Source organism: Cupressus sempervirens, chromosome 4 (assembly GCF_028749045.1).
Source record: "Cupressus sempervirens isolate cs-2001-9-10 chromosome 4, ASM2874904v1, whole genome shotgun sequence".
NCBI lineage: Eukaryota > Viridiplantae > Streptophyta > Pinopsida > Cupressales > Cupressaceae > Cupressus > Cupressus sempervirens.
This window is the reverse complement of record NC_143121.1, coordinates 430,351,942-430,378,156: the sequence shown is the minus strand read 5'-3', so window position 1 is coordinate 430,378,156 and position 26,215 is coordinate 430,351,942. Positions and strand designations below refer to the sequence as shown.

The 26,215-nt window shown below is 34.8% G+C and overlaps 1 protein-coding gene across 1 annotated transcript in view; it reads left to right on the top strand.

The window, feature by feature from the left end:
* Positions 1-419: 419 nt before the first annotated feature.
* LOC149561862 (phosphomannomutase-like) overlaps positions 420-26,215 on the top strand; it is a 46,988-nt gene continuing 21,192 nt past the window's right edge. Inside the window, exons 1-2 of the mRNA XM_089825392.1 lie at positions 420-797; positions 7,605-7,696. Of these exons, the coding sequence (XP_089681518.1) occupies positions 7,628-7,696 (69 nt within the window). The 5' untranslated portion in view covers positions 420-797; positions 7,605-7,627. The remainder of the gene's footprint in view (positions 798-7,604; positions 7,697-26,215) is intronic.

Here is a 26,215-nt window from a genome sequence, read left to right as displayed (position 1 = left end):
ATTGATCTAAGAGAATAATAACCTTTTTTGGTACATAAGTATTTGAGAAGCATATGCAAATGGTTAGCCATAAGTATTTGATTTGTTTGATGGCTCTAAAGTCCTAAAAAAATAGAAACTTGTCACAAGAGAATGTTAAAATCATAGAAAATTAGAAACTAAGAAGGTTAAAGCATAGATTTAAAAAAAAAAACTTTTATTATTAGAGAACACTAAAATTTCATGATTTACAAAATAGGTTTTAGTAGTACTCCTGAGAAATTAGAAATTAGAAATTAGAAAAAATATCTAAAATCAATTTGGAAACCAAATCCAAATAGCCAGAATTTTTTTTTATGGATAGGGTTGACAATTTTTCGACGAGAAATTGTCAATTTGCTCCCACACATATAAGCCTATCGGCTTAAAAATAGTAGCTCATAACTAGATACCACTATTTATTATTTGTCGAAGGTAGAAATATAATTGTATTTAAATTTTTTTTGCATGAATCAGGTGGAAGGAAAACAGATTATGCATAGCACCTATTTGGTAATTAAACGCCTTGCTGTCTAGGAAATTGAAAGGTGCAGCTTCAATCCAAATAGTTTGGAGTGCATTCCATACACCTCGGAGTGCCGTACAATATGTTCGACAATGAAATTTGCGCAAGTATCATGCGTCTGTTGAGGGAGAACAGCGTGTCTTTCAAGGAAATTAACTGACAATCTGCTACTAATATCCGTCCATCGCAGAGGCTGAGGGGAAGATGCTTCGGTGACTCTCAATTTAGTTGCGGTGCCTCCATCTTATTTGAGGTATGCATTGTCGCTTAATTTTATTTTTTTAACTCCAAACCAATTTCATTATAGATCTGAATTTCACTTGGATCTCAATTTGAAATGAAATTTTGAGCTTTGCTCAGAAGAAACCAGTCATAATGAAAGAATTTGTTGCTTCCGTTTTATATGTTTTGAACCTATTAGTTATCTTCAAGTGTTGTAATGTGTCCTAACTTAGGCGCTGTTGTCATTAGTTGTAGTTTTGACTAAGATCAAATAAGCCATTTGGATTCCTGATGTGTTTTTGACCTTGTTGTAGGCACATATGTCTTTACTAGTAAGGGATACCTATTGATCTCTGATTTCGATTGGGATCTTCCAATCAGAGTCATAATTTAGTTGATGTAGGCAAGGGAAGAGGTATTTTGCTAGTTAATGTAAAGCAGGGAAGATGCATTGTGCTGGTTAATGTAAAGAAGGGAAAATGCACTGATCTAGCATACGGAACTTCGATAGATTTAGTTGAAGAGCTTCTGAATTTTGTTTGGTTAAGTTTTGCATTGATGTTTCAGATTGTATTCCATAATCTAGTGTTAAGATGAGAAACACCTTTCAAACGATATAAGCCATGTCTTGTGATTTCATTGGACATTTAGGATTGATGACAATTTGTTGTTTCATATCTTATCTCTGTAAATGACAGATCTGCTTGTTTCTTAAGCTTCTTGTTCTGTTCACCGTTCACTTCAGCAATTTGACTTTTTGAGCATACTCTGCCCACTCATCGTATTCTCGGTTCTGTCCATCAACATGCTTCCTGTTGTAAGTTGCTCATAAATATTAAAAACTCTTGATTTTCCATTTTACCATTAGTTGGAACATCCTGAACCCATGGATTTTAACTTTAAGAACATATCTATAAAACTAATTTAAATGCTGAAACCAGTGATGTTAATATTCCCTTTTTCATACATCCAAAGGATTTCCATCTGTCTTCATGATGGTCCTCTTAGTCATCAAGTCACGAGGTAGTGCTGCTATGAACTTTTCGCCATCCCGCCACAGCCATTTTTTATTTTAGATATTTTGAACTAATACCATTTGATAGGAATTAAGGTCATGGTGTAGCCACTAATATCAGATTACTTCTTTTGCAAGATGAGTGCAGGTTGAAATTCGAGTATCTCAGAAATATTGTTCTATTGAGCTCTTATCTGACTTATACGCAATGACTGAGCTAGGGAAGTCCATCAAGGACTGTTTTTGTTTATATCTGTAATGATTAAGTTGTGGTAGTTAGTTATTAGGTTCCTTATTTCAACCTTTTGTTGAAAAAACCTATTTGGGAAAAACCTCCACCAAGGCTTTCGTATTTGAAAGAAAACAGGTGGATATAATTTGTACCAGAGAAAGAAAGCTGTGAGATATTCCTTAATTATCACTTTATCTTAGAACATTAGATGTTTTCAAGGGCATCTTGTATGCTTATTGTGTTTTTGTAGAATTTACACAAGAATAGATTCTGAAAATATAACTTTTATTGCATCACTATTGAAAAAGATTACAGAGGTTTGAATATAAAGAATTCACAGCTAGAGGAAAAAACGAGCAAAAAACTAGATACACATGTACCTAGACATGTTTTATTTGCAAGGGAATAAAACTAAAAACAAATAAAACTCAATTCTAAATACATGCATATAGCATATTCTCTATTTGCATAAAAACTAAAAAACTAACTAAAAACTTCTTCAGGAAAAAACTCTTGTTTTTTCCAGCAGCATCATCAATTATCCACATACTCCCCCCTTGATGCTGAGTGGACTCACAATCTGATCATGAAGAACAAAAAACTGATTGTTTTCAACTGTCTTGGTGAAGATATCTACTAGCTGATCTTGACTATTTATGTGTTTTAATTCAACTTCCTTTTTCTGTACCAAATCACGGATAAAATGATACTTCAAATCAAAATGCTTTGTCCTGCTGTGATGAACTGGATTTTTTGCTAACTTAATAGCACTTATATTGTCACAATAAATTAGTGTAGGCTGAATTTGATTCTCCCCAATCTCTTCAAGAACCTTTCTAAGCCAAAGAGCTTGTGTACCAACTAAAGTAACTGCAACATACTCTGCTTCTATGGATGAAAGAGCAACAATGCATTGCTTCTTTGAACTCCATGTAATCAAACCAGAACCAAAAGAGAAACAATTTTCAGATGTAGACTTATGGTCATCCACGCTACCTCCCCAATTTGGATAGCTAAATCAACAAGATTGAACGTTTTAGAAGAGTAGTAATGAATACCAAAATTGATAGTTCCTTTCACATACCTCAAAATCCGTTTCGCTGCTTTCATATGTATATTTGATGGATTTGTCATGTACCTTGAAATTAGAGAAACTGAATAAGCAATATCAGATCTTGTGTGGGTTAGAAACATCAAACTCCCAACAATACTTCTATAATCTCTCTCATTAACTAATTCACTACCATCTTTTCTACACAATGCAACTCCATGAGCAAATGGAGTGGAAAGAGGTTTACAATCAACCATATCAAATTTTTTCAACATATACTTTGCATACTTTGTTTGACAAATAAAAATATCATCTTTACCTTGATAAACCTCCATTCCAAGAAAATATTTCATGAGACCAAAATCTTTCATCTCAAATTCATCCATCATAGTAGGTTTGAATTCATCTTTCATTTTAAAACAACTACCCATATACAAGAAATCATCAACATACAAACTTACAATGATAATATCATTGCCTTCTTGTTTGTAGTAAATGGTAGGTTCACTCTTACTTCTTTGGAAGGCCATTCTGCTGAAAATACCCATCAATCCGAGCATACCATGATCATGGTGCTTGCCTGAGACCATACAAGGCCTTCATCAACTTGTAGACATGATATTCTTTGCCTTGAACTTCAAAACCTTGTGGCTGCCCCACATATACTTCCTCTTCTAAGTACCCATTCAAGAAGACACTTTTCACATCTATGTGATGTACTCCATTTCTGAGCTGCAAGAGAGATTAACATCTTAATAGTCTCTTGTCTTGCTACTAGTGCAAAAGTTTCTTCATAATCAATGCCATACCTTTCAGTGAAACCTTTAGCAACCAATCTTGCCTTGTGTCTTTCAACATTGCCATCACTATTATACTTGATCTTGAAGACCCATTTCGTGCCAATCTTCTTCTTCTCATGTGGAAACTCTACAAGTTCCCAAGTCTCATTCCTATGAATTGAATCCATCTCTTCTTTCATTGCTTGCATCCAAACATGGTGGTTCAAAATCAGCTTGAGCAAGCAATGGAAAATTTACTATCTCACCTATTGGATTTTCTTCATGTGCTTGATTTTGACTCTTTTGATAAATATCATTCATTCTTCTCATCTTCTTTGTAGGCCTTGGAGTTGAATTTTGTGCTTGGACTTGATAAGGGACTGCTTGGAGGATTTGAAGATCTTGAGATAGAACCATTAGTTGGCTGCTCATGATCATTATTATCAATAATATCATCATTCAAAATAGATTTTGACTTTTCAACATGGCCTTTTTGATGATCATAAACTCCCTCTTCATCAAAAATCACATCTCTTGAGACAAAAATCTTATAAGTAATAGGATTATAAAATCTATAAGCTTTGCTCTCCTCACTATAACCAACAAAAATGCATGGTTCACTCTTAGTATATAACTTTTGTCTATTCTAATCAGGTAGACGAACATAAGTCAAGCAACCAAAAACTTTAAAATGATTCACATTAGGCCTTTTCTCATACCATGCTTCATATGGAGTCATCTTGTTCAGGGCACTTGTAGGACTCCTGTTGAGAATATAGATAGTTGTAGCAACTGCACTACCCAAAAACAATTGTTCAACCCCTTGGTTTGTAACATGCTTCTTGCCATTTCTACCACAGTGCGGTTCTTCCTTTCAGTCACCCCATTTTCTTGAGATGTGTATGCAGTTGTGAGTTGTCATTTGATGTCATTCATCTCACAAAAATTCTGAAAATATTTTGAGCAATACTCTCCTCCACGATCGGTTCTCAAACATTTGATTGTGCTCCCTTGTTCATTCTCTACACGATCTTTAAATCTCTTGAAAGTATCAAGGGCTTCATCTTTAGTTTTCAAAAAATACACCCAACACATGCATGAGAAATCATCAAGAAAAGTGATAAAATATGATGACTTACCCAAACTTTGTGTTTGCATAGGATGACATATATCAAAATGAACAAGTTGAAGTGGGTGATGGGCCCTCCATGCATTGCCTTTTGGAAATGATTCCCTTGCATGCTTGCCTTTTGCACATCCTTCACAAATTTTTGTATGCTCTTCAACCTCAGGCAATCCAAGAACTAAGGCATTTGATGTTAGAAGCTTTAAAGTATGGAAATTCAAATGGCCATACCTAAGATGCCACAACCAACTTTTATCCTCATAAGCCATATTGACAAGCTTTCACTAAACTTCAAAGGAAACATCCTATTCTTTTTTCATAGGAACAACTGTAATCTTTTTATTTCCCTGATTCTTATCATAGATAATACATTTCATATTCTCAAATACCACTCTATAATTCTTCTCACATAACTACCCAACACTTAATAAATTATGCTTCAATTTTGGAGTATAATAAATATCTTGATCACTTTTCGTACCCCTTCCTTTGTCTGAACATTTATGACTCCTCTGGCTGCAACCTCCACTATATTGTATTATCAAGAGTCATATTGGATCTAAAACCATCATCAAGCTTTGAGAATATTTCCTTACTACCAGACATGTGATTAGAACACCCGGAATCCAAATACCAAACATCATTGACATTATTTTCAGCTTTGTCTAAACACAAAAATAAATTACATGAGGAAGGATCTTTATTTTGTTGAGCATAATTGGCATTATTATTACCTAATTTCAATCTACACTCTCTTTCAAAATGGTCATACCTATTGCAATGATAGCATTGAATGTTCTTTTTATCAAATCCACCTATTCCTCTTCCTCCTTGAGCACCTCCTCTTCCTCTGTTTCCTCTTGAATAATTCTGATTTTGACCCCTTCCTGAGCCTTTGTTGTTGTTATTGCTGCTGCTAGCACCATCATTCCTTGAAATTTGCAATTGGGAAGCAAAAGCCTTCTCATTAATGCTGGTAGAAGTATACCTCAACCTATCCTCATGTGACATGAGAGATCCAACCAGCTGATCATACTCCATGTTGGCTAAATCTTTGCTTTCTTCCATAATAATTGCTTCAGTATTCCATCTTGGCGTTAAAGATCTCAATACCTTCTGTATCACATGCTCTTAGGTCATAGTTTCACCTAAAGTTGCCTTTTTGTTGACCACATCTTTGACTCTGACACAAAAGTCTTCCACATTCTCAGTTTCCTTCATCTTCAGATTTTTGTATTATCTTTTTAAGGTTTGTAGCTTTACAACCTTAATCTGATCATTGCCATGATAAGCATCTTTTAGTCTTTCAATGCTCCTTTGCTATCAAGGCATCAGCAATTCTAGGGAAAAAGCTTTTCAAGAGCCATTTGAATGTGAAACAAAGCCATTGCTTTCTTCTTTTCAGCTTCCTTCTTTTTTCTCCTGTCGTTTCCTTGATCATTCCAATCCTCAGGCTCCTCATATCCTAATTCAACAATGTCCCAAAAATCTTTTCCTATCATAAAAGTCTTCATTTTGATTGACCAATATTGATAATCAGCTCCATTAAATTCTGGAATTTGTAAAGTATTGTTTGCCATACTGAAACCTTCACAATCCTGAAGCTCTGATATAAAATGTAGAATTTACACAAGAATAAATTCTGAAATTATAACTTTTATTGCAGCACTATTGAAAAAGATGAGAAAGGCTTGAATATAAAGAATTCACAGCCAGAGGGAAAAACAAAAAAAAAAACTAGATACACGTACCTAGACATGTTTTATTTGCAAGAGAATAAAACTAAAAACAAATAAAACTGAATCCTAAATATATGCATATAGCACATTCTTTATTTGCATAAAAACTAAAAAATTCTTCAGGAAAAAGCTCCTGTTTTTTCCACAGCATCATCAATTATCCACAGTATTGCCAAGGTACATATCATCTATCTCCAAGGTCCAATTCCCCACAGGTTTTAAAAAGCAAGACACATATGGTGTCTGATTCAGACTGAATGACCTCTCGAGTTTCAAGTATATAATGGTAATTCTAACTGTTAAACATAGTTTATCATGGATCTAAAAATGATTTTTTGGGGTTGACGTAAAACTTCTGAAAAAAAAGTCATGGTTGACTTGTTTTGAGAAAACTCAAGAAGGTAAACTAACAAAGGATTATGTTGGCTTACAAAAGTTTCTGAGATAAAAATTGATGTCAATATTTTTCATGCTTAGTCTAAGGCGTCAATAAGAAAATGAGAGTTGTGAGATCACTATCACCTTTTGCATATCTAGTCCAGTTTTAAATTCCTACAGCTTACTGTGTAAGCTATGCTTCCCCGCGGTTTTCACATGGTTTTCAAGACCCTTGTTTGCACTATATACAGGCGCAGAAAAACCTTCCTGCCTGCTGTGTGCATTGTCTGTTTGAAGATGTGATATCTAGATTATGAATTTGATGCACTCCCATTCAGATCAATCCAGATTTCTATAGCAATAATGCAGAATACAGTTTCCTGAATCCGTGACTCATATTTGGCACCTGAATTTTCTGACAATTGTGGTGAAAGTAACTTTACAAGAATGTCACCAGACTTTTTTACTCTGCAGCTCAAGTTTCCTCTAGATGATTACTTACATTCTGACCTTTGTAGGTACATTTGACTGCTCAAATAAGATGGCACAAAAAAAGCCAGGTGTGATTGCTTTGTTTGACGTTGATGGCACGCTTACTCCTGCAAGAAAGGTATTCTGCTTATTATCATCTGTTTTTCTTATGGATTTACAAAGCCACTTTGATATAAATCATTGGTAATGAAATGACATGTACATGGTATAATTTAACTCTTTAAAACATTATGATGACCTGTTTCAAGAGCAGGTGAATGCCAGCTTCATTTCTTCATTCATCTGCACATAAATGATTTTTTTCCTTAAGAACAGAATTCACTTCCTCAACTGAAAAAATGAGTTTAATTGAGAAATATCAATCTGACTTTTTTTTCACTACCTTGGAAAGCCTGTTAATTGAGATAAATTATGCAACTTCAGAATAGTCGATAACTAATTTGTTTGCATTGTCTTGTATTCTTGGGCTTATGCAAATTATGTAACTTCGGAATAGTCGATAACTAATTTGTTTGTATTGTCTTGTATTCTTGGGTTTATGCTGTTTCTTCGTGACATGGTTTAATGTTTATGATAGAAGAATTCCTGATATAATTTGTTTGGCATCATTATTATATCTAGGATCAGAGAATTTATTTTTCCCTTATTCCCATTTTCTCTTTTCCTTTTATATGAATGAATGAATGCCAATTTGTATTGTTACTTTTTTATTTTATTGAATACATGAATGAACCCTAAGAGTATGGCTTACGACTTGTGGATTGGTTATAAGATTGCTCCTAAGATAAGAGAAACTTAAATTATTGTTGTGTTTCATAAAACTGACCAAAATGATCTAATTGGCCCTTCCTAGCTTCCCTTTCATCCACTAACATGCTGACTCTTCCTCCTTTGGTTGGACTAGTTGATCCATAAAACATATTCTCATAGTGCTACTAATTCCAGTCAGCGCACCACATTTTTCCATGTACTTTGGTGCAGTCTACTGTCCTACCCTGTCACTTGTCACCATTCCTTCCTGAATGAATACTTCCCTCAATTTAACTGTCAAGCCTCACCTATCAAAAAGTCTCTTATTCATTATTGAGTATTCCTTTAACGGTCCTTGATAAATAGTTTACATGGATAACAATGATTTTTGTCATGGCAATATTGCTAATGTAGGAGGCACTTTCACGATGCACACCCATTATGACTACAAAAACACACACACAATGAGTCTGAGCATTACATATTGCATTACCCAGACCAAAGGAAAAAGAGATCCAATTATATTGGAATGATATTCATTGCATAACTCACACTCTTTGGCATTATAGTATAACACATTGCATTGCAGAGTTAGAAAAGAGATGCAAAATACAACTCTGAATACATAATGATAAAACACATGACAAGATCAAAACACAAATGTAAGAGGACATTCTACCACGCACAACTATTTTGTTAAGAAATATAGAGTTTCTACTACCAAAGGTTGGAAAACTCAATATTAGAATCAACCAAAGGATGAGATACAAGGCTTGGACTACTACAACATGAAAATCTGAAAATTAAGTTGCCTTAATGTGGAAATACCATGCTTAGATTCTTTTCCTTTATGATGTTAAAATCAGCCTACATAAAATGCTAAATAAGAAAACCTTATGTGAAATTCTAACAGCAATAAATCATGCATAACATCAGCATAAGATGGCAGAAAAGAGACACAAATATTCTACATAAGAATATCAAATAACATGGGATTTATGTGGAGAACTCTTTGTGGGAAAAAATCTCTAACAATAACAGGGGCCAAGTATGCATCATCAACAACTAAATGTGATTACAATACATTGACTTTCATTATCCTCTTTGCCTCCAATATGGTAGCACCTGTGTACCTATGAACAACCTCCTTATGCCTCCTACTTTTTTTTGGTACTCTTAATTTCTACATCCAAAGTGGTGTTTCTATAGAATGACAAGAGCTTTAGAACATCCAAAAAAGGTGTCCAAAGAAGAATCTTCATTCCAGATGCCTCCAACCCTTGGATTGTGTCAATAGAAGTCGAAGGGACATTGCTTTTGGCTCCAATACTTTCCCTCCAACTTGGGCAGCCAAACATGGAAGATAAACATTACATTAAGTGAAATAAATGACGAAATATTAATACCTATTGCCTCTTCCAAGCACCCCACTTCAAGAAGCACAAATGTTACTCATTTGTCCACTTACCATGTGTCCACATGTGAGGAAAACAATATTAAATAATTGTTTTTGGTTCTGCTGAGTAACTCTACATTCAACTATTACTCTTAATTTCTACGTCGATAGTGCTGTTTATATAGAATGACAATAGCTTTAGAACATCCAAAAAAGGTGTCCAAAGAAGACTCTTCATTCCGGATTCCCCCAACCCTTGGATTGTGTCAGTAGAAGTCAAAAGGACATTGCTTTTGGCTCCAATACTTTCCCTCCAACTTGGGCAGCCAAACATGGAAGATAAACATCACATTAAGTGAAATAAATGACAAATACCAATACCTATTGCCTCTTCCAAGTGCCCCATTTCAAGAAGCACAAATGCCACTCATTTGTCCACTTACCATGTGTCCACATGTGAGGAAAACAATATTAAATAATTGTGTGCATAACCCACCTTTATCAGTGCTATTGGAACACATAATCCTGTATGAATGTATTATCAATAATAGTGAATAAATATTGTAAAATGTTTTCTTAATACATGCTAAGTGCCTTAGGACATTTACCATGGACATTTGGAACCATGTCATAGGACCTACAAGGTAAGTGCCACCTTAATCTTAACACCGTTATCTCTTCAAAGAATCACAAACATTGACATTGTGGTGAAACACATTACACAAATCAAAGAAAACATAGAAAAAGTTAAACTAGAAAGAGAACTGTTGCATTTGTATATCTCATTATACATATAATTCACAACTTCATAACATGATGATAACACAATACCAAATGATCTTATAATATTTTGCCCCTAACACAATGAAACTAAGTAATCCTCACAACGTAAGACCTGAAGAATGCATAGAAACACGTGTGATTATTTAGAAATGTTCTTGTGCTCAAAAAATGAATTAGTTGCAACACAACACATAACAATACACAGCTACAATGGAAGAATTTACTGTCATAAGAGGCTTCATGAGAAGGTGTAGATATCTTATATCATCCAGCTCTATAGTTGTTTTGGGGACAAAGAAACTCAAGAAGGGTACCACTGCGCCTCCAAACAAAGGGTGAAAACAAAATGAACTCAATAAAAGCATCTTGCATTGCTTGCTTATGTACAATTCAAATGTTTGCATAGTTCTAGTCAAACTTGCATTACTTTATTAGGTAGTCTTTGAAATAAGGCGTGCTTTAGGAACATTTGCATGACTTCGATTACTAACTTTAGGATTCTTTTTTATCAAACTATTTTCAAACCAATTATGAGTCTTCCTCGATTGATTGGATTGAACTCGCTACATGTTCCCCTTTAAGTTGTTTTTGCTGTTTCTTTTGTGGCTTGATTATTTGTATTTTGGTAGCATGAGTGGTGGTATGTTGACATTGGTTTGTTGCTTGTTGCACACCGGCGATCTCCTTGATTTGATAGCTCATGGGATTGTTTCATGATTCAGTAGATGATTGCATTTCAAGGTTCAGCGATTGTTCATCTTTGGATCTAGCAGCTAATAGGTCACAGGGAAGGTGGCTTTATTTCATCTTTGGTGCCCACCATTGGTCAGCTAAATTAGTAATGGGGCTCACTTCTTTTATAACCTCGACAATGATGTTTCAACGATTTGTAAGTGACATGTTTGATTTGATGGGTTCTATTGGTTGTTAGAGGTCAAGACCAAATGAAAATAAGGAATACTAGGGTTTATTGCTAGTCCTTTGAATGATAATAATTTGTTGTCTAGAGTCATGTTGGATACACATGGACAGCTAACCTGCGGGCGCCATAGTTCAGCAGGCATTTTTATGATGCCACTGCCAAAGACAGATTATACTATGCAACTTTGACACCATAGAGGATTCAATTGGCTTGTTGGCAACATAGTTGAGATCCAACAACTATCCTTTGTAATTTATGACATGTGGCTATTTTATTGGCTTGTTGGAGGGAAATTGAAAATTTTGGAAGCTATTGATAAGCAGTTTAGATGGCCGTGTGCATTGAATGCAGATTGTTTGAGGAATATGAAGAAGAATATTCATTTGGGGATTTTTGAATAGAATTCAATCATTTGACAAATATTAATTCAACTACCCTTGCATTTTCCAAAAATCCTTGCCTTCTTTCTATCTTTTTTTGTTTCTAACTTCATATATTTGGAGTCCACTTATTCAGGGCTCTAGATAATATTCTGCATTAGGCCTTGTATATGTGTCTAGATAGGAAGTCTTTTGTAGGACACAAAATTGAATCGTGATCAATATGAGCATAAAAATTGCGGATGATTTCTTCTTGTCTTGTCTTTCTGACTTATGAATGAATGGATTTTTGTGTCAATTTTAAACTGTTTATATTTTGTTTTGCTATGGAAAATTGCAACCCCCACAACTGTTGATTTCAGAATTGATGATTTCTTCACCGTGATCTACAATTTAATAACAATACAAGAGCATAGAAAGCTGAATAAAGCTACTAAACACTATTAACTCAAATTTTCTAAAATATCAACTAACATGAACACATCCAAAAAACACAACGAAAAAAAATCTTCATAAAAAGAAAAATCCAAAAAAGGACAAAAGCTAAGAGATAACATTTACCATGCATGGCTATTTGGCATAGTTATACCACCCTAGGGGACAGAGGGATGAGGGAATGGGGGGACAAGTTTCAAGGACAAAGGGACAAAGGGGCCTTAATTTGGGGATGGCAGGGGGGACTGTGGCGGAGGACCGGGGGGGTTGTATACATTATACTTATGGTACTTAAAATGCTAGTTATGAAAAGATTTATTGCAATATAAGATAGTAAATACTTGAACATTGCATTGAATTGGAACATCAAACATTGAACATAAATAGTCAAATCAACAAATAGTTAACACCTTCCCCTTGATCCTTCGCAGGGGGGACTATGGCGGAGGACCGGGGGGGTTGTATACATTATACTTATGGTACTTAAAATGCTAGTTATGAAAAGATTTATTGCAATATAAGATAGTAAATACTTGAACATTGCATTGAATTGGAACATCAAACATTGAACATAAATAGTCAAATCAACAAATAGTTAACACCTTCCCCTTGATCCTTGGCAGAGGTGGTGGAATTTGGTGGCACCGCTATGGACGGGGGAACGGGGTCCCCAAGTCCTTGGTGCATGGGGCAAAAAGGGGGGGGGAGGCTGGACGTGTCCCCGTGTTACTATGCTATTTGGCCATCCTGTTCATACATAAATCTATATATCCATAGCCTTTAAAAAGGCCATTGTCCAAAGTAGCAACTTTGGCTGAAATCAGTGGTCTGCAAGTTGGAAACATCATACGGAGCGGATCACTAGTGATTGATAAGTCCAGATGATTTATACACAGATTTCCTTCCAATGCATTGACCTTTGGCCCACTGGGCTACATGGCTACTCTAAGAGGTAGGCCTTTTATCGTACAACCATCAAGAACTTGTAAAGCCAAGGCAGCATGCTAGACTTTTTCATAGTTCACATGCATAGCCCAAAGATTTTTGTGAAATTTTATCATGGATCACGTGATAGGAAGCTAAATGACCATATAACTGAAACCTTTTTCCTAGTTCTTCCCCTGTAATGTTTTCCTCTAGAGTTCCCACAATTGGGGAAGTTGCATTTGAATTTCTTAAAAGAAGTTTTTCCTACTGCTTAGCTATTTCCATGCCTAGATGCCTAGAAATCAATGCAAATAATTAGACAATATTAATAAAAAACGTATAAATAATTTTTTATTGTTTAAGATGGGAAATGATGGAGATCTACTTTACTGGCAACTATGATCAGACGCTGATCTTTATAAATAAAGAAGTCAAAATCGCTGTCTATATGGTATTCTTCAGCAACTTCAGAGTGTTTTTTTCTCTTTAAGAAAGCAAAATATACTGTAAGATACAACACTTCAGAACTAAAAGATAATTTAAACTTACCTAGATAAATGTTGAATTGTTGAAGTCTCCAAACTAGATTTTGTAGATGGTTCTGGTAAATGATCAAAATAAACTTTGCAAATTGGAAAAAAACATTCATGGGAGAAATATTGTAGTGTATGATATAAATAGATAAATTTAAGAAATGAAGATTTGAAATATAAATTTTTAATTATATAGAAATATAAATATTGGAGTAATTATATAAATTTTTAGATGTCAAAATAGTTTTTTATGAATTTTAAAATATAAAAAATTACATTGTAGAGATAACTATATTAATGATTTTTAGTGTATATATTAGTTTTAAGTAGAGTAGTTGGATATACTTGTGTCTCTATTGCACGTGTGTACTATCTTGTCTAATATTGATATGGATATGACTAGGATGCATGCAAAATATGGTATCCCCAACTACCAAGAAAACACTATATGGTGTATTACGGATACAAATATTAACTACTTTTGGTTGCTTATATTAATTTTAAGTAGAGTGGTACAACCATGCCCCTAAGCACGTGTGTACCTCCATATCCATTATTGGTATTGGATATGACTAGGATGCTTACGAAATATTATTGCATCCAATTATCTTTGTAAGGATATGTTCAAAGATGTCACATTAGTGGCTATTTTGTATGGGTTGCATATGTGGAATATTGAGTTTCTTCTAACCAGGTCTGAGCAAGTTCCCATGATGGCTGAGGTGCTACTGGTTGAATGATTGCTTCTTGGCTAAGCATTCTCTGGGCATTTTGATGTTCTTGTTGTAGGGCATTATAGGTGCTACAGATTTGGGCAGGAAGGCTAATGTTTGCTTGGTTAATAGAGGCATAGGAGGGGCTACAAACAACTTGATTAATCATAATAATTGTGCCTTCTGATACTGCTTTGCTAAGGAAATCTGCAAAAATACTTTTGATTCCTGGAATATGATCAATTGTGAAATCAAAAGTATTTAGGAATTGAGCCCATCGAAGAAGCCTTCCACAAACAACCTTTTTCATAGATTCTTTTTTGAAAAATCCTTTGATATTCTGTAAGTCAGACATAAGGACAAATGATTTGTCAGGGTACTTTGCAATCTTGGTGAAAATGAGCATAAATATTGCAGATGCTCTATTCTTGTCTTATCTCTGTGACTTTTGAATGGATGAATTTTTATGTCAATTTTTAATTGTTGATATCTTATTTTCCTAAGGAAAGCTGCAACCCTCGCAACTGTTGATTTCAGAAATAATGATTTCTTCACCGAGATCTGCAATTTAATAACAATACAAGAGCTCAGAAAGCTGAATGAATCTACTAAACACTATCAACTCAAATTTTCTAAAATATCAACTAACATTAAAATAACACATGAAAAAATAATCTTCATAAAAAGCAAAACACCAAAAAGGACATAAAGCTAAGAGATAACATAACCATGCATGAAGGAAACTTGAAGAGATTAAGCATGATAGGTAACTTGAAGCTATGACCAAATTTCCCTTGTTTCCATCCAAGTCAGGAATGTAAACCATACACTCTCGCTCACTGCGAGGAACAAATTGGGTAATAGAAATTTTGTTTTCATTGACCAGACTGCCATCAAAAACTTGTATGGGCATTTGGGCATCCTGCTCAGACACAAATCTAACATATCCATTGCCTTTAGAAAGGCCATTGTCCAAAGTAGCAACTTTGGCTGAAATCATATGGAGCTGATCACTAGTGATTGAAAGTCCAGATGATTCATAAAGATTTCCTTCCAAGGCATTGACCTTTGGCCCACTGGGCTGCATGGCTACTCTAAGAGGCAGGCTTTTCATTGTACAACCTTCAAGAACTTGTAAAGCCAAGACAACATGCTGGACTTTTTCATAGGCCACATATCCATAGCGCAAAGATTGTTGTAAAATTTTATCACGGATCACATGACAGGAAGCTAAAGGACCATATAACTTTAACCTTTTTCTCTAGTTCTTCCCTTGTAACAGTTTCCTCTTGATTTCCCACAATTAGGGAAGTTGTATTTGAATCCGTTGAAAGAAGTTTTTCCAACTGCTTTTCTATTTCCATGCCTAGATGCCTGGAAATCAATGCAAATAATTAGACAATCATATAAACAAAAACCTATAAATATTTTTTTATTGTTTAAGAAGGGAAATGATGTAGATCTTTGTTGGCAACTATGATCACACCCTGATCTTTATGAATAAAGAAGTCAAAATCGATGTTTTCATGGTATTCTTTGGCAACATCAAAGTGTTTTTTTCTCTTTAAGAAAGCAAAATATATTGTAAGATACGACACTTCAAGACTAAAAGATTATTTAAACTTACCTGGATGAAAGTTGAACTGCTAAAGTCTCCAAACTAGATTCTGCTGATGGTTGTGGTAAATAATCAAAATTAACTTCTCAAATAGTAAAAAAGCATTCATGGGAAGAAAATATTGTAATGTTTGATATAATTAGATTTTTTAAGAAATGGAGATTTAATATTTATTTTTAAATATATAAATATAAATATTGGAGTAATTATATTAATTTGTAGATGATAAAAATTGTTTTTTATTAATTTTAAATAAAAAATTAAATTGTAGAGATAACTATACTTATGATTTTAAATGTTTATATTAGTTTTAAGTAGAGTGGTTGGATATACTTGTGTATCTATTGCACGCATGTACTACCTTATCTAATAATGATATGGATATGACTAGAATGCATACACATATGACATCCACAAGTACCAAGAAAACACTATATGGTGTACTAAAGATACAAAAATTAACTACTTGTGATTGCTTATATTAATTTTAAGTAGAGTGGTACAACCATGCCCCTAAGCATGTGTGTACCTCCACATCCAATATTCATATTGGATATGACTAGGATGCATACAAAATATATTCCATCTAATTGTCTCCATAAGGATATGTTCGAAGATGTAATATTAGTGGCCATTCTGTATGGGCTGCATATTTGGAATATTGAGTTTCTTCTAACCAGGCCTGAACAAGTTCCCGTGATGGTTGAGTTGCTATTGGTTGAATGATCACTTCTTGGCTAAGCAGTCTTAAAGCATTCTGATGTTCTTGTCATAGGGCATTATAAGTGCTACAGATCATATTAAGGAGTCAAAATATATTGTAAGTCAAACAACCTGATTAATCACATTAATTGTGCCTTTTAATACTCCTCTGGTAAGGTAATCTACAAAAATATGTTTGATTCCTGGAATATGATCAATTGTGAAATAAAAAATATCCGGGAATTGAGCATCCAAGAAGCCTTCCACGAACAACTTTATTCTTAGATTCTTTTCTGAAAAATCCTTTAATATTCTACAAGTTGGACCTAAGGACAAAAGATTTGTCAGCAACTATGACCTTATAATATGTTGCCCCTAATACAACGACTCTCAGTAATCCTCACAACGTATGACTTGAAGAATGCATAGGAACAAGTGTGATTATCTAGAAATGTTGCTGTGCTCAAAAAATGAATTAGTTGCAGCATAACTCATGAACACAACACTTAACAATACACAACTCCAATGGAAGAATTTACTGTCATAAGAGGTTACATGAGAAGGTGTAGATATCTTTTATCACCATCTCTGTAGTTGTTTTGGGGATAAAGAAATTCAAGAAGGGCACCATTGTGTCTCCACACAAAGGGTGAACACTGAAAACAAATAAACTCAATAAAAGCATATTGCATTGCTTGCTTATGCACAAGTCAAATGTTTGCATAGTTCTAGTCAAAATTGTATCACATTATTAGGTAGTCTTTGAAATAAGGCATGCTTTAGGAACATTTGCATGACTTCAATTACTAGCTTTAGGATTATTTTTTATGTAACCCATTTTCAAACCAATTATGGATTTTCCTCAATCAAAGTGTATTAAACTCACTACATGTTCCCCTTTAAGTTTTTTTTGCCTTTTCTTCTGTGGCTTGATTATTTGTATTTTGGTAGCATGAGTGGTGATATGTTGACATTGGTTTGTTTCTTCTTGCAAATCGACGATCTCCTTGATTTGATAGCCCATGGGATTGTTTCATGATTCTGTAGATGATTGCATTTCAAGGTTCAATGATTGTTCATCTATAGATCTAGCAGCTAATACATCACATGGGAGTTGGCTTTATTTTATCTTCGATGCCCACCATTGGTCAGCTAATTTAGTAATGGGGCCCACTTCTTTCATAACCTCGAAAGTGATTTTTCAATGATTTTTAAGTGACATGTTTGATTTGATGGTTCTATCGGTTGTTAGAAGTCAAGACCAAATGAAAATAAGGAATGCTAGGGTTAATTGCTAGCCCTTTGAATGATAGTAATTCGTTGTCTACAATCATGTTGGATACACATGGTCAGCTAACTTGTGGGGGCCATAGTTCAATATGCATTTTTATGACGCCACTACCCAACATGGATCATTCTATTCAACTTTGATGCTATAGAGGATTCAATTAGCTTGTTGGCAACATAGTTGAGGCCCAACAACTATCCTTTGTAATTTATGACATGTGCCTATTTTATTGGCTTATTGTAGGACAATTGAAAATTTTGGAAGCTCTTGATAAGGAGTTTAGATGGCCGTGTGCACTGAATGGAGATTGTTTCGAATTTGAAAAAGAAGAATTTACATTGTTGGGGATTTTTCGAATAGACTTCAATCATTTGACAAATATTAATTCAACAACCTGTATATTTTCCAAGAATCCTTGGTTTCTTTCTCTCTTTTTTTGTCTTTAACTTCCTATATCTGGAGTCCACTTATTCAGGGTTCTAGATAATATTCTGCATATTGATGCTTATAATTAGGGCTTGTATATGTGTCTAAATAGGAAACCTTTTGATAGGACACAAAAATTGAATCTTGATCAATATGAGCATAAAAATTGTGGATGCTCTCTTCTTGTTTTGTCTCTATGACTTATGATGAATGAATTTTTTTGTGTCAGTTGTAAACTGATTCTATTTTATTTTCCTATGGAAAATTGCAACCCCTGCAACTGTTGATTTCAGAATTGATGATTTCTTCATTGAGATCTGCAATTTAATAACAATACAAGAGCTTAGAAAGCTGAATGAATCTACTAAACACTATCAACTTAAATTTTCTAAAATATCAACTAACATGAACACATCCAAATAACACAACAAAAAAAATCTTTATAAAAAGAAAAACCCAAAAAAGGAGGACAAAAAGCTAAGAGATATCATTTACCATGCATGAAGAAAACTTGAAGAGATTATGCATGATAGGTAAGCTGAAAGCTATGACAAAATCTCTCTTGTTCACATCCAAGTCAGGAATATAAGCCACATGGTCTTGCTCACTGCGAGGAGCAAATTGGGTAACAGAAATTTTGTTGTCATTGATCAGACTGCCATTAGAAACTTGTACGGCTATTTGGGCACACTGCTCATACACATTTGTAACATATCCATAGACTTTACTAAGGCTATTGTCCAAAGTAGCAACTTTGGCTGAAATCAGTGGTCAGCAAGTGCAAAACATCATATGGAGCGGATCACTAGTGATTGATAAGTCTAGATGATTTATACACATATTTCCTTCCAATGCATTGACCTTTACCCCACTGGGCTGCATGGCTACTCTAAGAGGTAGGCCTTTGATCGTACAACCATCAAGAACTTGTAAAGCCAAGGCAGCATGCCAAACATTTTCATAGTTCACATGTGCATACCCCAAAGAATGTTGTGAAATTTTATCACGAATCACATGATAGAAAGCTAAATGACCGTATAACTGAAACCTTTTCCCTGGTTCTTCTCCTGTAATGTTTTCCTCTAGATTTCCCACAATTGGGGAAGTTGCATTTGAATTTTCTGAAAGAATCTTTTCCTACTGTTCAGCTATTTCCATGCCTCGATGCTTGGAAATCAATGCAAATAATTAGACAATTGTATAAACAAAAACCTATAAATAATTTATTATTGTTTAAGATGGGAAATGATGGAGATCTACTTTATCGGCAACTATGATCACACACTGACGCTTGCTCAAAAACTTATGTGCTCTCCTTCAAGGCAAAACAACCTATTTAGAAACAACAAATGACTCTGAGAGAGCAAAAAACCAATTCATAACACCTTTTTAGGGTACATGGACCCCAAAAATTATTAAAAAATGCAAATAAATAACTTTATTTCCGTGTCCGTGGGCGGGTTCTTGGCTGGGTTCGAACCTGGTTCGATTTTCCCAGCCTGGTCCGCCCGGGTTCGAACCATGGTTCGAACCAGTTTGAACCAGGATTCGAAAATCGAACCCTGGGCGAACCTTGGTCGAACCGGACCAGAATCTCGAACCGGTTCGAACCAGTTTGAGGTCCGGAGGGGGGGTAGGGGTACCCGTGTAACTTAGTAAATTAAGAAGTCAAAATCGTTGTCTGCATGGTATTCTTTGGCAACTTTAGAGTGTTTTTTTCTCTTTAAGAAAGCAAAATATGCTATGAGATACAACACTTAGAACTAAAAGATAATTTAAACTTACCTGGATAAAAGTTGAATTGTTGAAGTCTCCAAACCAGATTCTGTAGATGGTTCTGGTAAATGATCAAAATAAACTTTGCAAATAGGTAAAAAGCATTCATGGTTAAAATTGTTGTAGTGTTTGATATAAATAGATTTTTTAAGAAATGGAGATTATAAATATATATTTTTAAATATATAGAAATATAAATATTGGAGTAATTATATTAATTTGTAGATGACGAAAACTGTTTTTTATTAATTTTAAAATATAAAAGATCAAATTGTAGAGATAACTATATTTATGATTTTTAATGTTTATATTCATTTTAAGTAGAGTAGCTGGATATACCTGTGTCTCTATTGCATGTGTGTACTACCTTATCTAATATTGATATGGAGTTGACTAGGATGCATACAAAATATGGTATCCACAAGTACCAAGAAAACACTATATGGTGTATTATGGATGCAAATATTACCTACTTTTGGTTGCTTATATTAATTTTAAGTAGAGTGGTACACCATGCCCCTAAGCACGTGTGTACGTCCATATCCAGTATTTATATTGGATATGACTAGGATGCATACGAGATATATTCGATCCAGTTGTCTCTGTAAGGATATGTTAGATGATGTAATGTTAGTGGCCATTCTGTATGGGCTGCATATTTGGAATATGAGTTTCTTCTAACGAGGCCTGAAGAAGTTCCCATGATGGCTGAGGTACTACTGGTTGAATGATCACTTCTTGGCTAAATAGTCTCTAGGCATTCTAATGTTCTCGTCATAGGGCCTTATAGCTGCTACAGATTTGGGCAGCGGGGCTAATGTTTTCTTGGTTGACAGAGGCATAGGAGCGGCTACAAACAACTTGATTAATCATATTAGTTGTGCCTTCTGATATTCCTCCTCTGCTAAGGAAATCTGCAAAAATATATTTGATTCCTAGAATATGATCAATTGTGAAATTAGAAATATCCAGGAATTGAGCCCATTGAAGAAACCTTCCATGAACAACCTTATTCATAGATTCTTTTTTGAAAAATCCTTCAATTATTTTGCATGTCAGATATAAGGACAAATGATTTGTAAGCGACTATGATCTTATAATATGTTACCCCTAACATTGTGTCTCTAAGTAATCCTCACAACATATGACCTGAACAATGCATAGGGACAAGTGTGATTATTTAGAAAATTTGTTGTGCTCAAAAAATGAATTAGTTGCAACACAACTAATGAACACAACACTAACAATACACAACTCCAATGGAAGAATTTACTGTCAAAAGAGGTTACATGAGAAGGTGTGGATATCTTATATCATCTAGCTCTATAGTTGTTTTGGGGACAAAGAAATTCAAGAAGGGCACCATTGTGTCTCCAAGCAAAGAGTGAAAACAAAATAAACTCAATAAAAGCATCTTGCATCGCTTGTTTATGCACAATTCAAATGTTTGCATTGTTCTAGTCAAACTTGCATGACATTATTAGTTAGTCTTTGAAATAAGGCATGCTTTAGGAACATTTGCATGACTTCAATTACTAACTTTAGGATTATTTTTTATGTAACCCATTTTCAAACCAATTATGAATCTTCCTCAATTGAAGTGTATTAAACTCACTACATGTTCCACTTTAAAGTTTTTTTGCCTTTTCTTCTGTGGCTTGATTATTTGTATTTTGGTAGCATTGGTGGTGATATGTTGATATTGGTTTGTTGCTTCTTGCACACCGACAATCTCCTTGATTTGATAGCCCATGGGATTGTTTCATGATTCAGTAGATGATTGCATTTTAAGTTTCAACGATTGTTCATCTATAGATCTAGCAGCTAATAGGAGGTCACAGGGGAGTTGGCTTTATTTTATCTTCAGTGCCCACCATTGATCAACTCATTTAGTAACGGGGTCCATTTCTTTCATAACCTCGAAAATGATGTTTCAATGATTTCTAAGTGACATGTTTGATTTGATGGTTCTATTGGTTATTAGATGTCAAGACCAAATGAAAATAAGGAATGCTAGGGTTTGTTGCTAGCCCTTTGAATGATAGTAATTTGTTGTCTAGAGTCATGTTGGATACGCATGGTCAACTAACTTGTGGGTGTCATAGTTCAGTAGGCATTTTTATGGTGTCACTACCCAACGCGGATCATTCTATGCAACTTTGACACTATGGAGGATTCAATTGACTTGTTGGCAACATAGTTGAGGCCCAACACCTATCCTTTGTAATATATGACATGTGCCTATTTTATTGGCCTTTTGTAGGACACAAAATTGAGTCCTGATCAATATGAGCATAAAAATTGTGGATGATGTCTTCTTGTCTTTCTTGTTTATATTTTATTTTCTATGGAAAACTGCAACCCCCACAACTGTTGATTTCAGAATTGATGATTTCTTCACTGAGATCTGCAATTTAATAACAATACAAGAGCTCAGAAAGCTGAATAAATCTACTAAGCACTATTAACTAAAATTTTCCAAAATATTATCTATCAATTTTTTTTCTCCAAAATATCATCTAACATGAACACATCCAAATAACACAACGAAAAAAAATCTTTATAAAAAGATAAACCCAAAAAAGGACAAAAAGCTAAGAGATGACATTTACCATGCATGAAGGAAACTTGAAGAGATTAAGCATGGCAAGTAAGTTAAAAACTATGACAAAATTTCTCTTGTTTCCATCGAAGTCAGCAATATAAGCCACACACTCTTTCTCACTGCGAGGAACAAATTGGTTAACAAAGATTTTGTTGTCATTGATCAGACTGCTAAAGGACCGTATAACTGAAACCTTTTTCCCATTTCTTCCCCTGTAATGCTTTCCTCTAGATTTCCCACAATTGGGGAAGCTGCAATTGAATCTGCTGAAAGAAGTTTTTCCTACTAAGTTATTTTCATGCCTAGACGCCTGGCAATCAATGCCAATAATTAGACAATCGTATAAACAAAAACCTATAATTTTTTTTTATTGTTTGAGGTGGGAAATGATGGTGGTCTACTTTATTGGTAACTATGATCACACACTGATCAATTGAAGTTAAGTGCGTTCAACCATCGGCTTACCACACAAGGCACTCCTACCATTAGCAAGAGGCTAGTGGCCTGAATTTGTTCGAGTCAAGCAAATAAACATCCACAACAACTTGCATTCAACTAAGCTACTTCAACATGAAAATAAATCTACTCCAAGAGAAAGATTGAGGAAACCATGCAATACTACAAAGCAATATTAAGTAATCTACCATGAAGAACTAACAACAAATTATCAATTACTTTGACCATTCTTTCTATCCTCTTGAAATGATCAATGTCCTAAGCATTTATCGAGGCTTGGAAGACAAAGTTCCTGGGTCGAAATCCTAAGGAAAAAGGATTTTCATAGTGGGAATCCTCCGGTCAGTGGATTCCCACCAAGCATAATAAAAATTGATTCCAGTTTTCACTTAGCGTTAAGATTCATTTCTCTCACAACGCTCCAATCTTCCCATTTGATTTGTCATTCAGTTTACATGAGGAGAATAAGGCTAAAGGGAAAGGGAAATTTCCCAAGTTGGCAGGATTATTTTGGTACGAATCCTCTAGAGAGAGGATTTCCACCAAATATATATTTTTCTTTTTTGATGGTTATTTCCAACTTTTCTCTCGTTATCAGTAAATTGCTCCCTAGGTGGCATCCCTCATCTTCAACTCTCTTTTAGAATTATAAAATGCAGTGGCAAAATTCTTGATGTTGGGGGATTCCATTGGTGGAAATCCGCAACTCAGAGGATTTCCATGGTGGAAATCCTTTGGTCAGAGAATTTCCACAAAATTTTCTTAGCACTTCATTTCCTTTCATCCTTCCAAGATTTCATTTCTTATCAATTCCACTCCAACACAACAACCTTTAGCTCTAACACTTGCTCGGAGTTAATTTTGGTTTGAGAGGATTAAGGCGGTGGGAATCCTCTAGAGAGAGGATTTCCACGATGGGAATCCTTTGGTCAGAGGATTTCCACCAAACATGACTTAGCCCTTTGCCTTAAAACTTTCCAAACCTTCATCATTGTCAATTAATTTCATCTCAACTCAACATCCTTTATATCTAACACTTACTAGAAATTCATTTTGGTGCAAAGTGAAAAAAGGGGAAATTTTGGTTTGAGAGGTTAAGGCAGTGGGAATCCTTTGGAGAGAGGATTTCCACAATGGGAATTCTCTAGTTAGAGGATTTCCACCAAACATGATTTCCTAACAACTTATCCCATTTCAACATTCCTTGACAATTTCTTGCTCTATTTTTACTCATGATTTTGAGTTCATGCATGAGACGGCATTTTGAATGCCTTAGAGGGTGGTGAAACTTTGGGATTGGGAGGATTAATGCAGTGGGAATCCTTTGGAGAGAGGATTCCCATAGTGGTAATCCTCTAATCAGAGGATTTCCACCAAATATGATTTTGCCACTTAGACTCCCAAAAGTTTCCATTTCACACCCTTATGCTAATTCTTTAACTTATTTTCAAATTGCTATGCCTAAGCATTATTTTGCATCAGTTTTAACTTGATGAGAAGAAGAGTGGAAATCCTAAGGAAAGAGGATTTCCACAATGGGAATCCTCTTGTCAGAGAATTTCCACCACACATGACTGCGACAGTTATCCTTAGGAAAATTACCATATTTCCTTCTCTTCATCGCTTAAACATTGCATCAATCAATTTGCTACCTCAATAATGATCCCTCACAACCAAGTTTACACATTGCTTTGTCCTAAGGGGAAATCTTGAGATTTTGAGGAGAGATGATAACTGGTGGGAATCATGGAGTTAGAGGATTTCCACTAGGGGAAATCCTCTGATTAGAGGACTTCCACAAGGGGAAATCCTTTGATCAGAGGATTTCCACCACTTTCCAAGTTTGTTAGCAATCCTTCTCCCATCTCCTAAGCATGTAAAGCTTTCTCGCTTAGACTAAAACTCTACCCTTCATTAGGACATAGGCTTTGAAAATACCCCAAAAGGACGTCAAAGCCCTCACACAAACCTCAGACAAATATTACTTCCCAACAAGCCAAAATTGCTCAAACTTGCCCTCGGATTTGGAGACTTGAAAATGTTGCCCACTAAAACCATCTAAGACGACTCCTACTTGCTAAAGCAAAAAGAAGGGGTTCCCATTTGCAATGGGGCAAAACTTCACAATATCATTTTATGCAACTTTGATGCTATAGAGGATTAAACTGGCTTGTGGCAACATAGTTGAGGCCCAACTATTATCCTTTGTAATTTATGACATGTGGCTATTTAATTGGCTTTTTGTAGGACAAATGATAATTTTGGAAGCTCTTGATAAGTAATTTTGATGGCTGCGTGCATTGAATGGAGATTGGTTGAGGAATTTGAAGAAGAAGAATTTGCATCCTTGGGGATTTTTCGAATAGAATTTAATCATTTGACAAATATTAATTCGATTTCCCTTGCATTTTCTAGAATCCTTGCCTTCTTTCTCTCTCTTGTCTCCTACTTGCTAAAGCAAAAAGAAGGGGTTCTCATTTGCAATGGGGCAAAACTTCACAACAAGATCATTTTATGCAACTTTGATGCTATAGAGGATTAAATTGGCTTGTGGCAACATGGTTGAGGCCCAATAATTATCCTTTGTGGCTATTTAATTGGCTTGTTGTAGGACAAATGAAAATTTTAGAAGCTCTTGATAAGTAATTTTGATGGCTGTGTGCATTGAATGGAGATTGTTTGAGGAATTTGAAGAAGAATTTACATCCTTGGGGATTTTTCGAATGGAATTTAATCATTTGACAAATATTAATTCAATTGCCCTTGCATTTTCCAAGAATCCTTGCCTTCTTTCTCTCTCTTTTGTCTCTAACTTCGTATATTTGGAGTCCACTTATTTAGGGCTCTAGATAGTATTTTGCATATTCATGCTTATAATTAGGCCTTGTATATGTATCTAGATAGCAAGCCTTTTGTAGGACACAAAA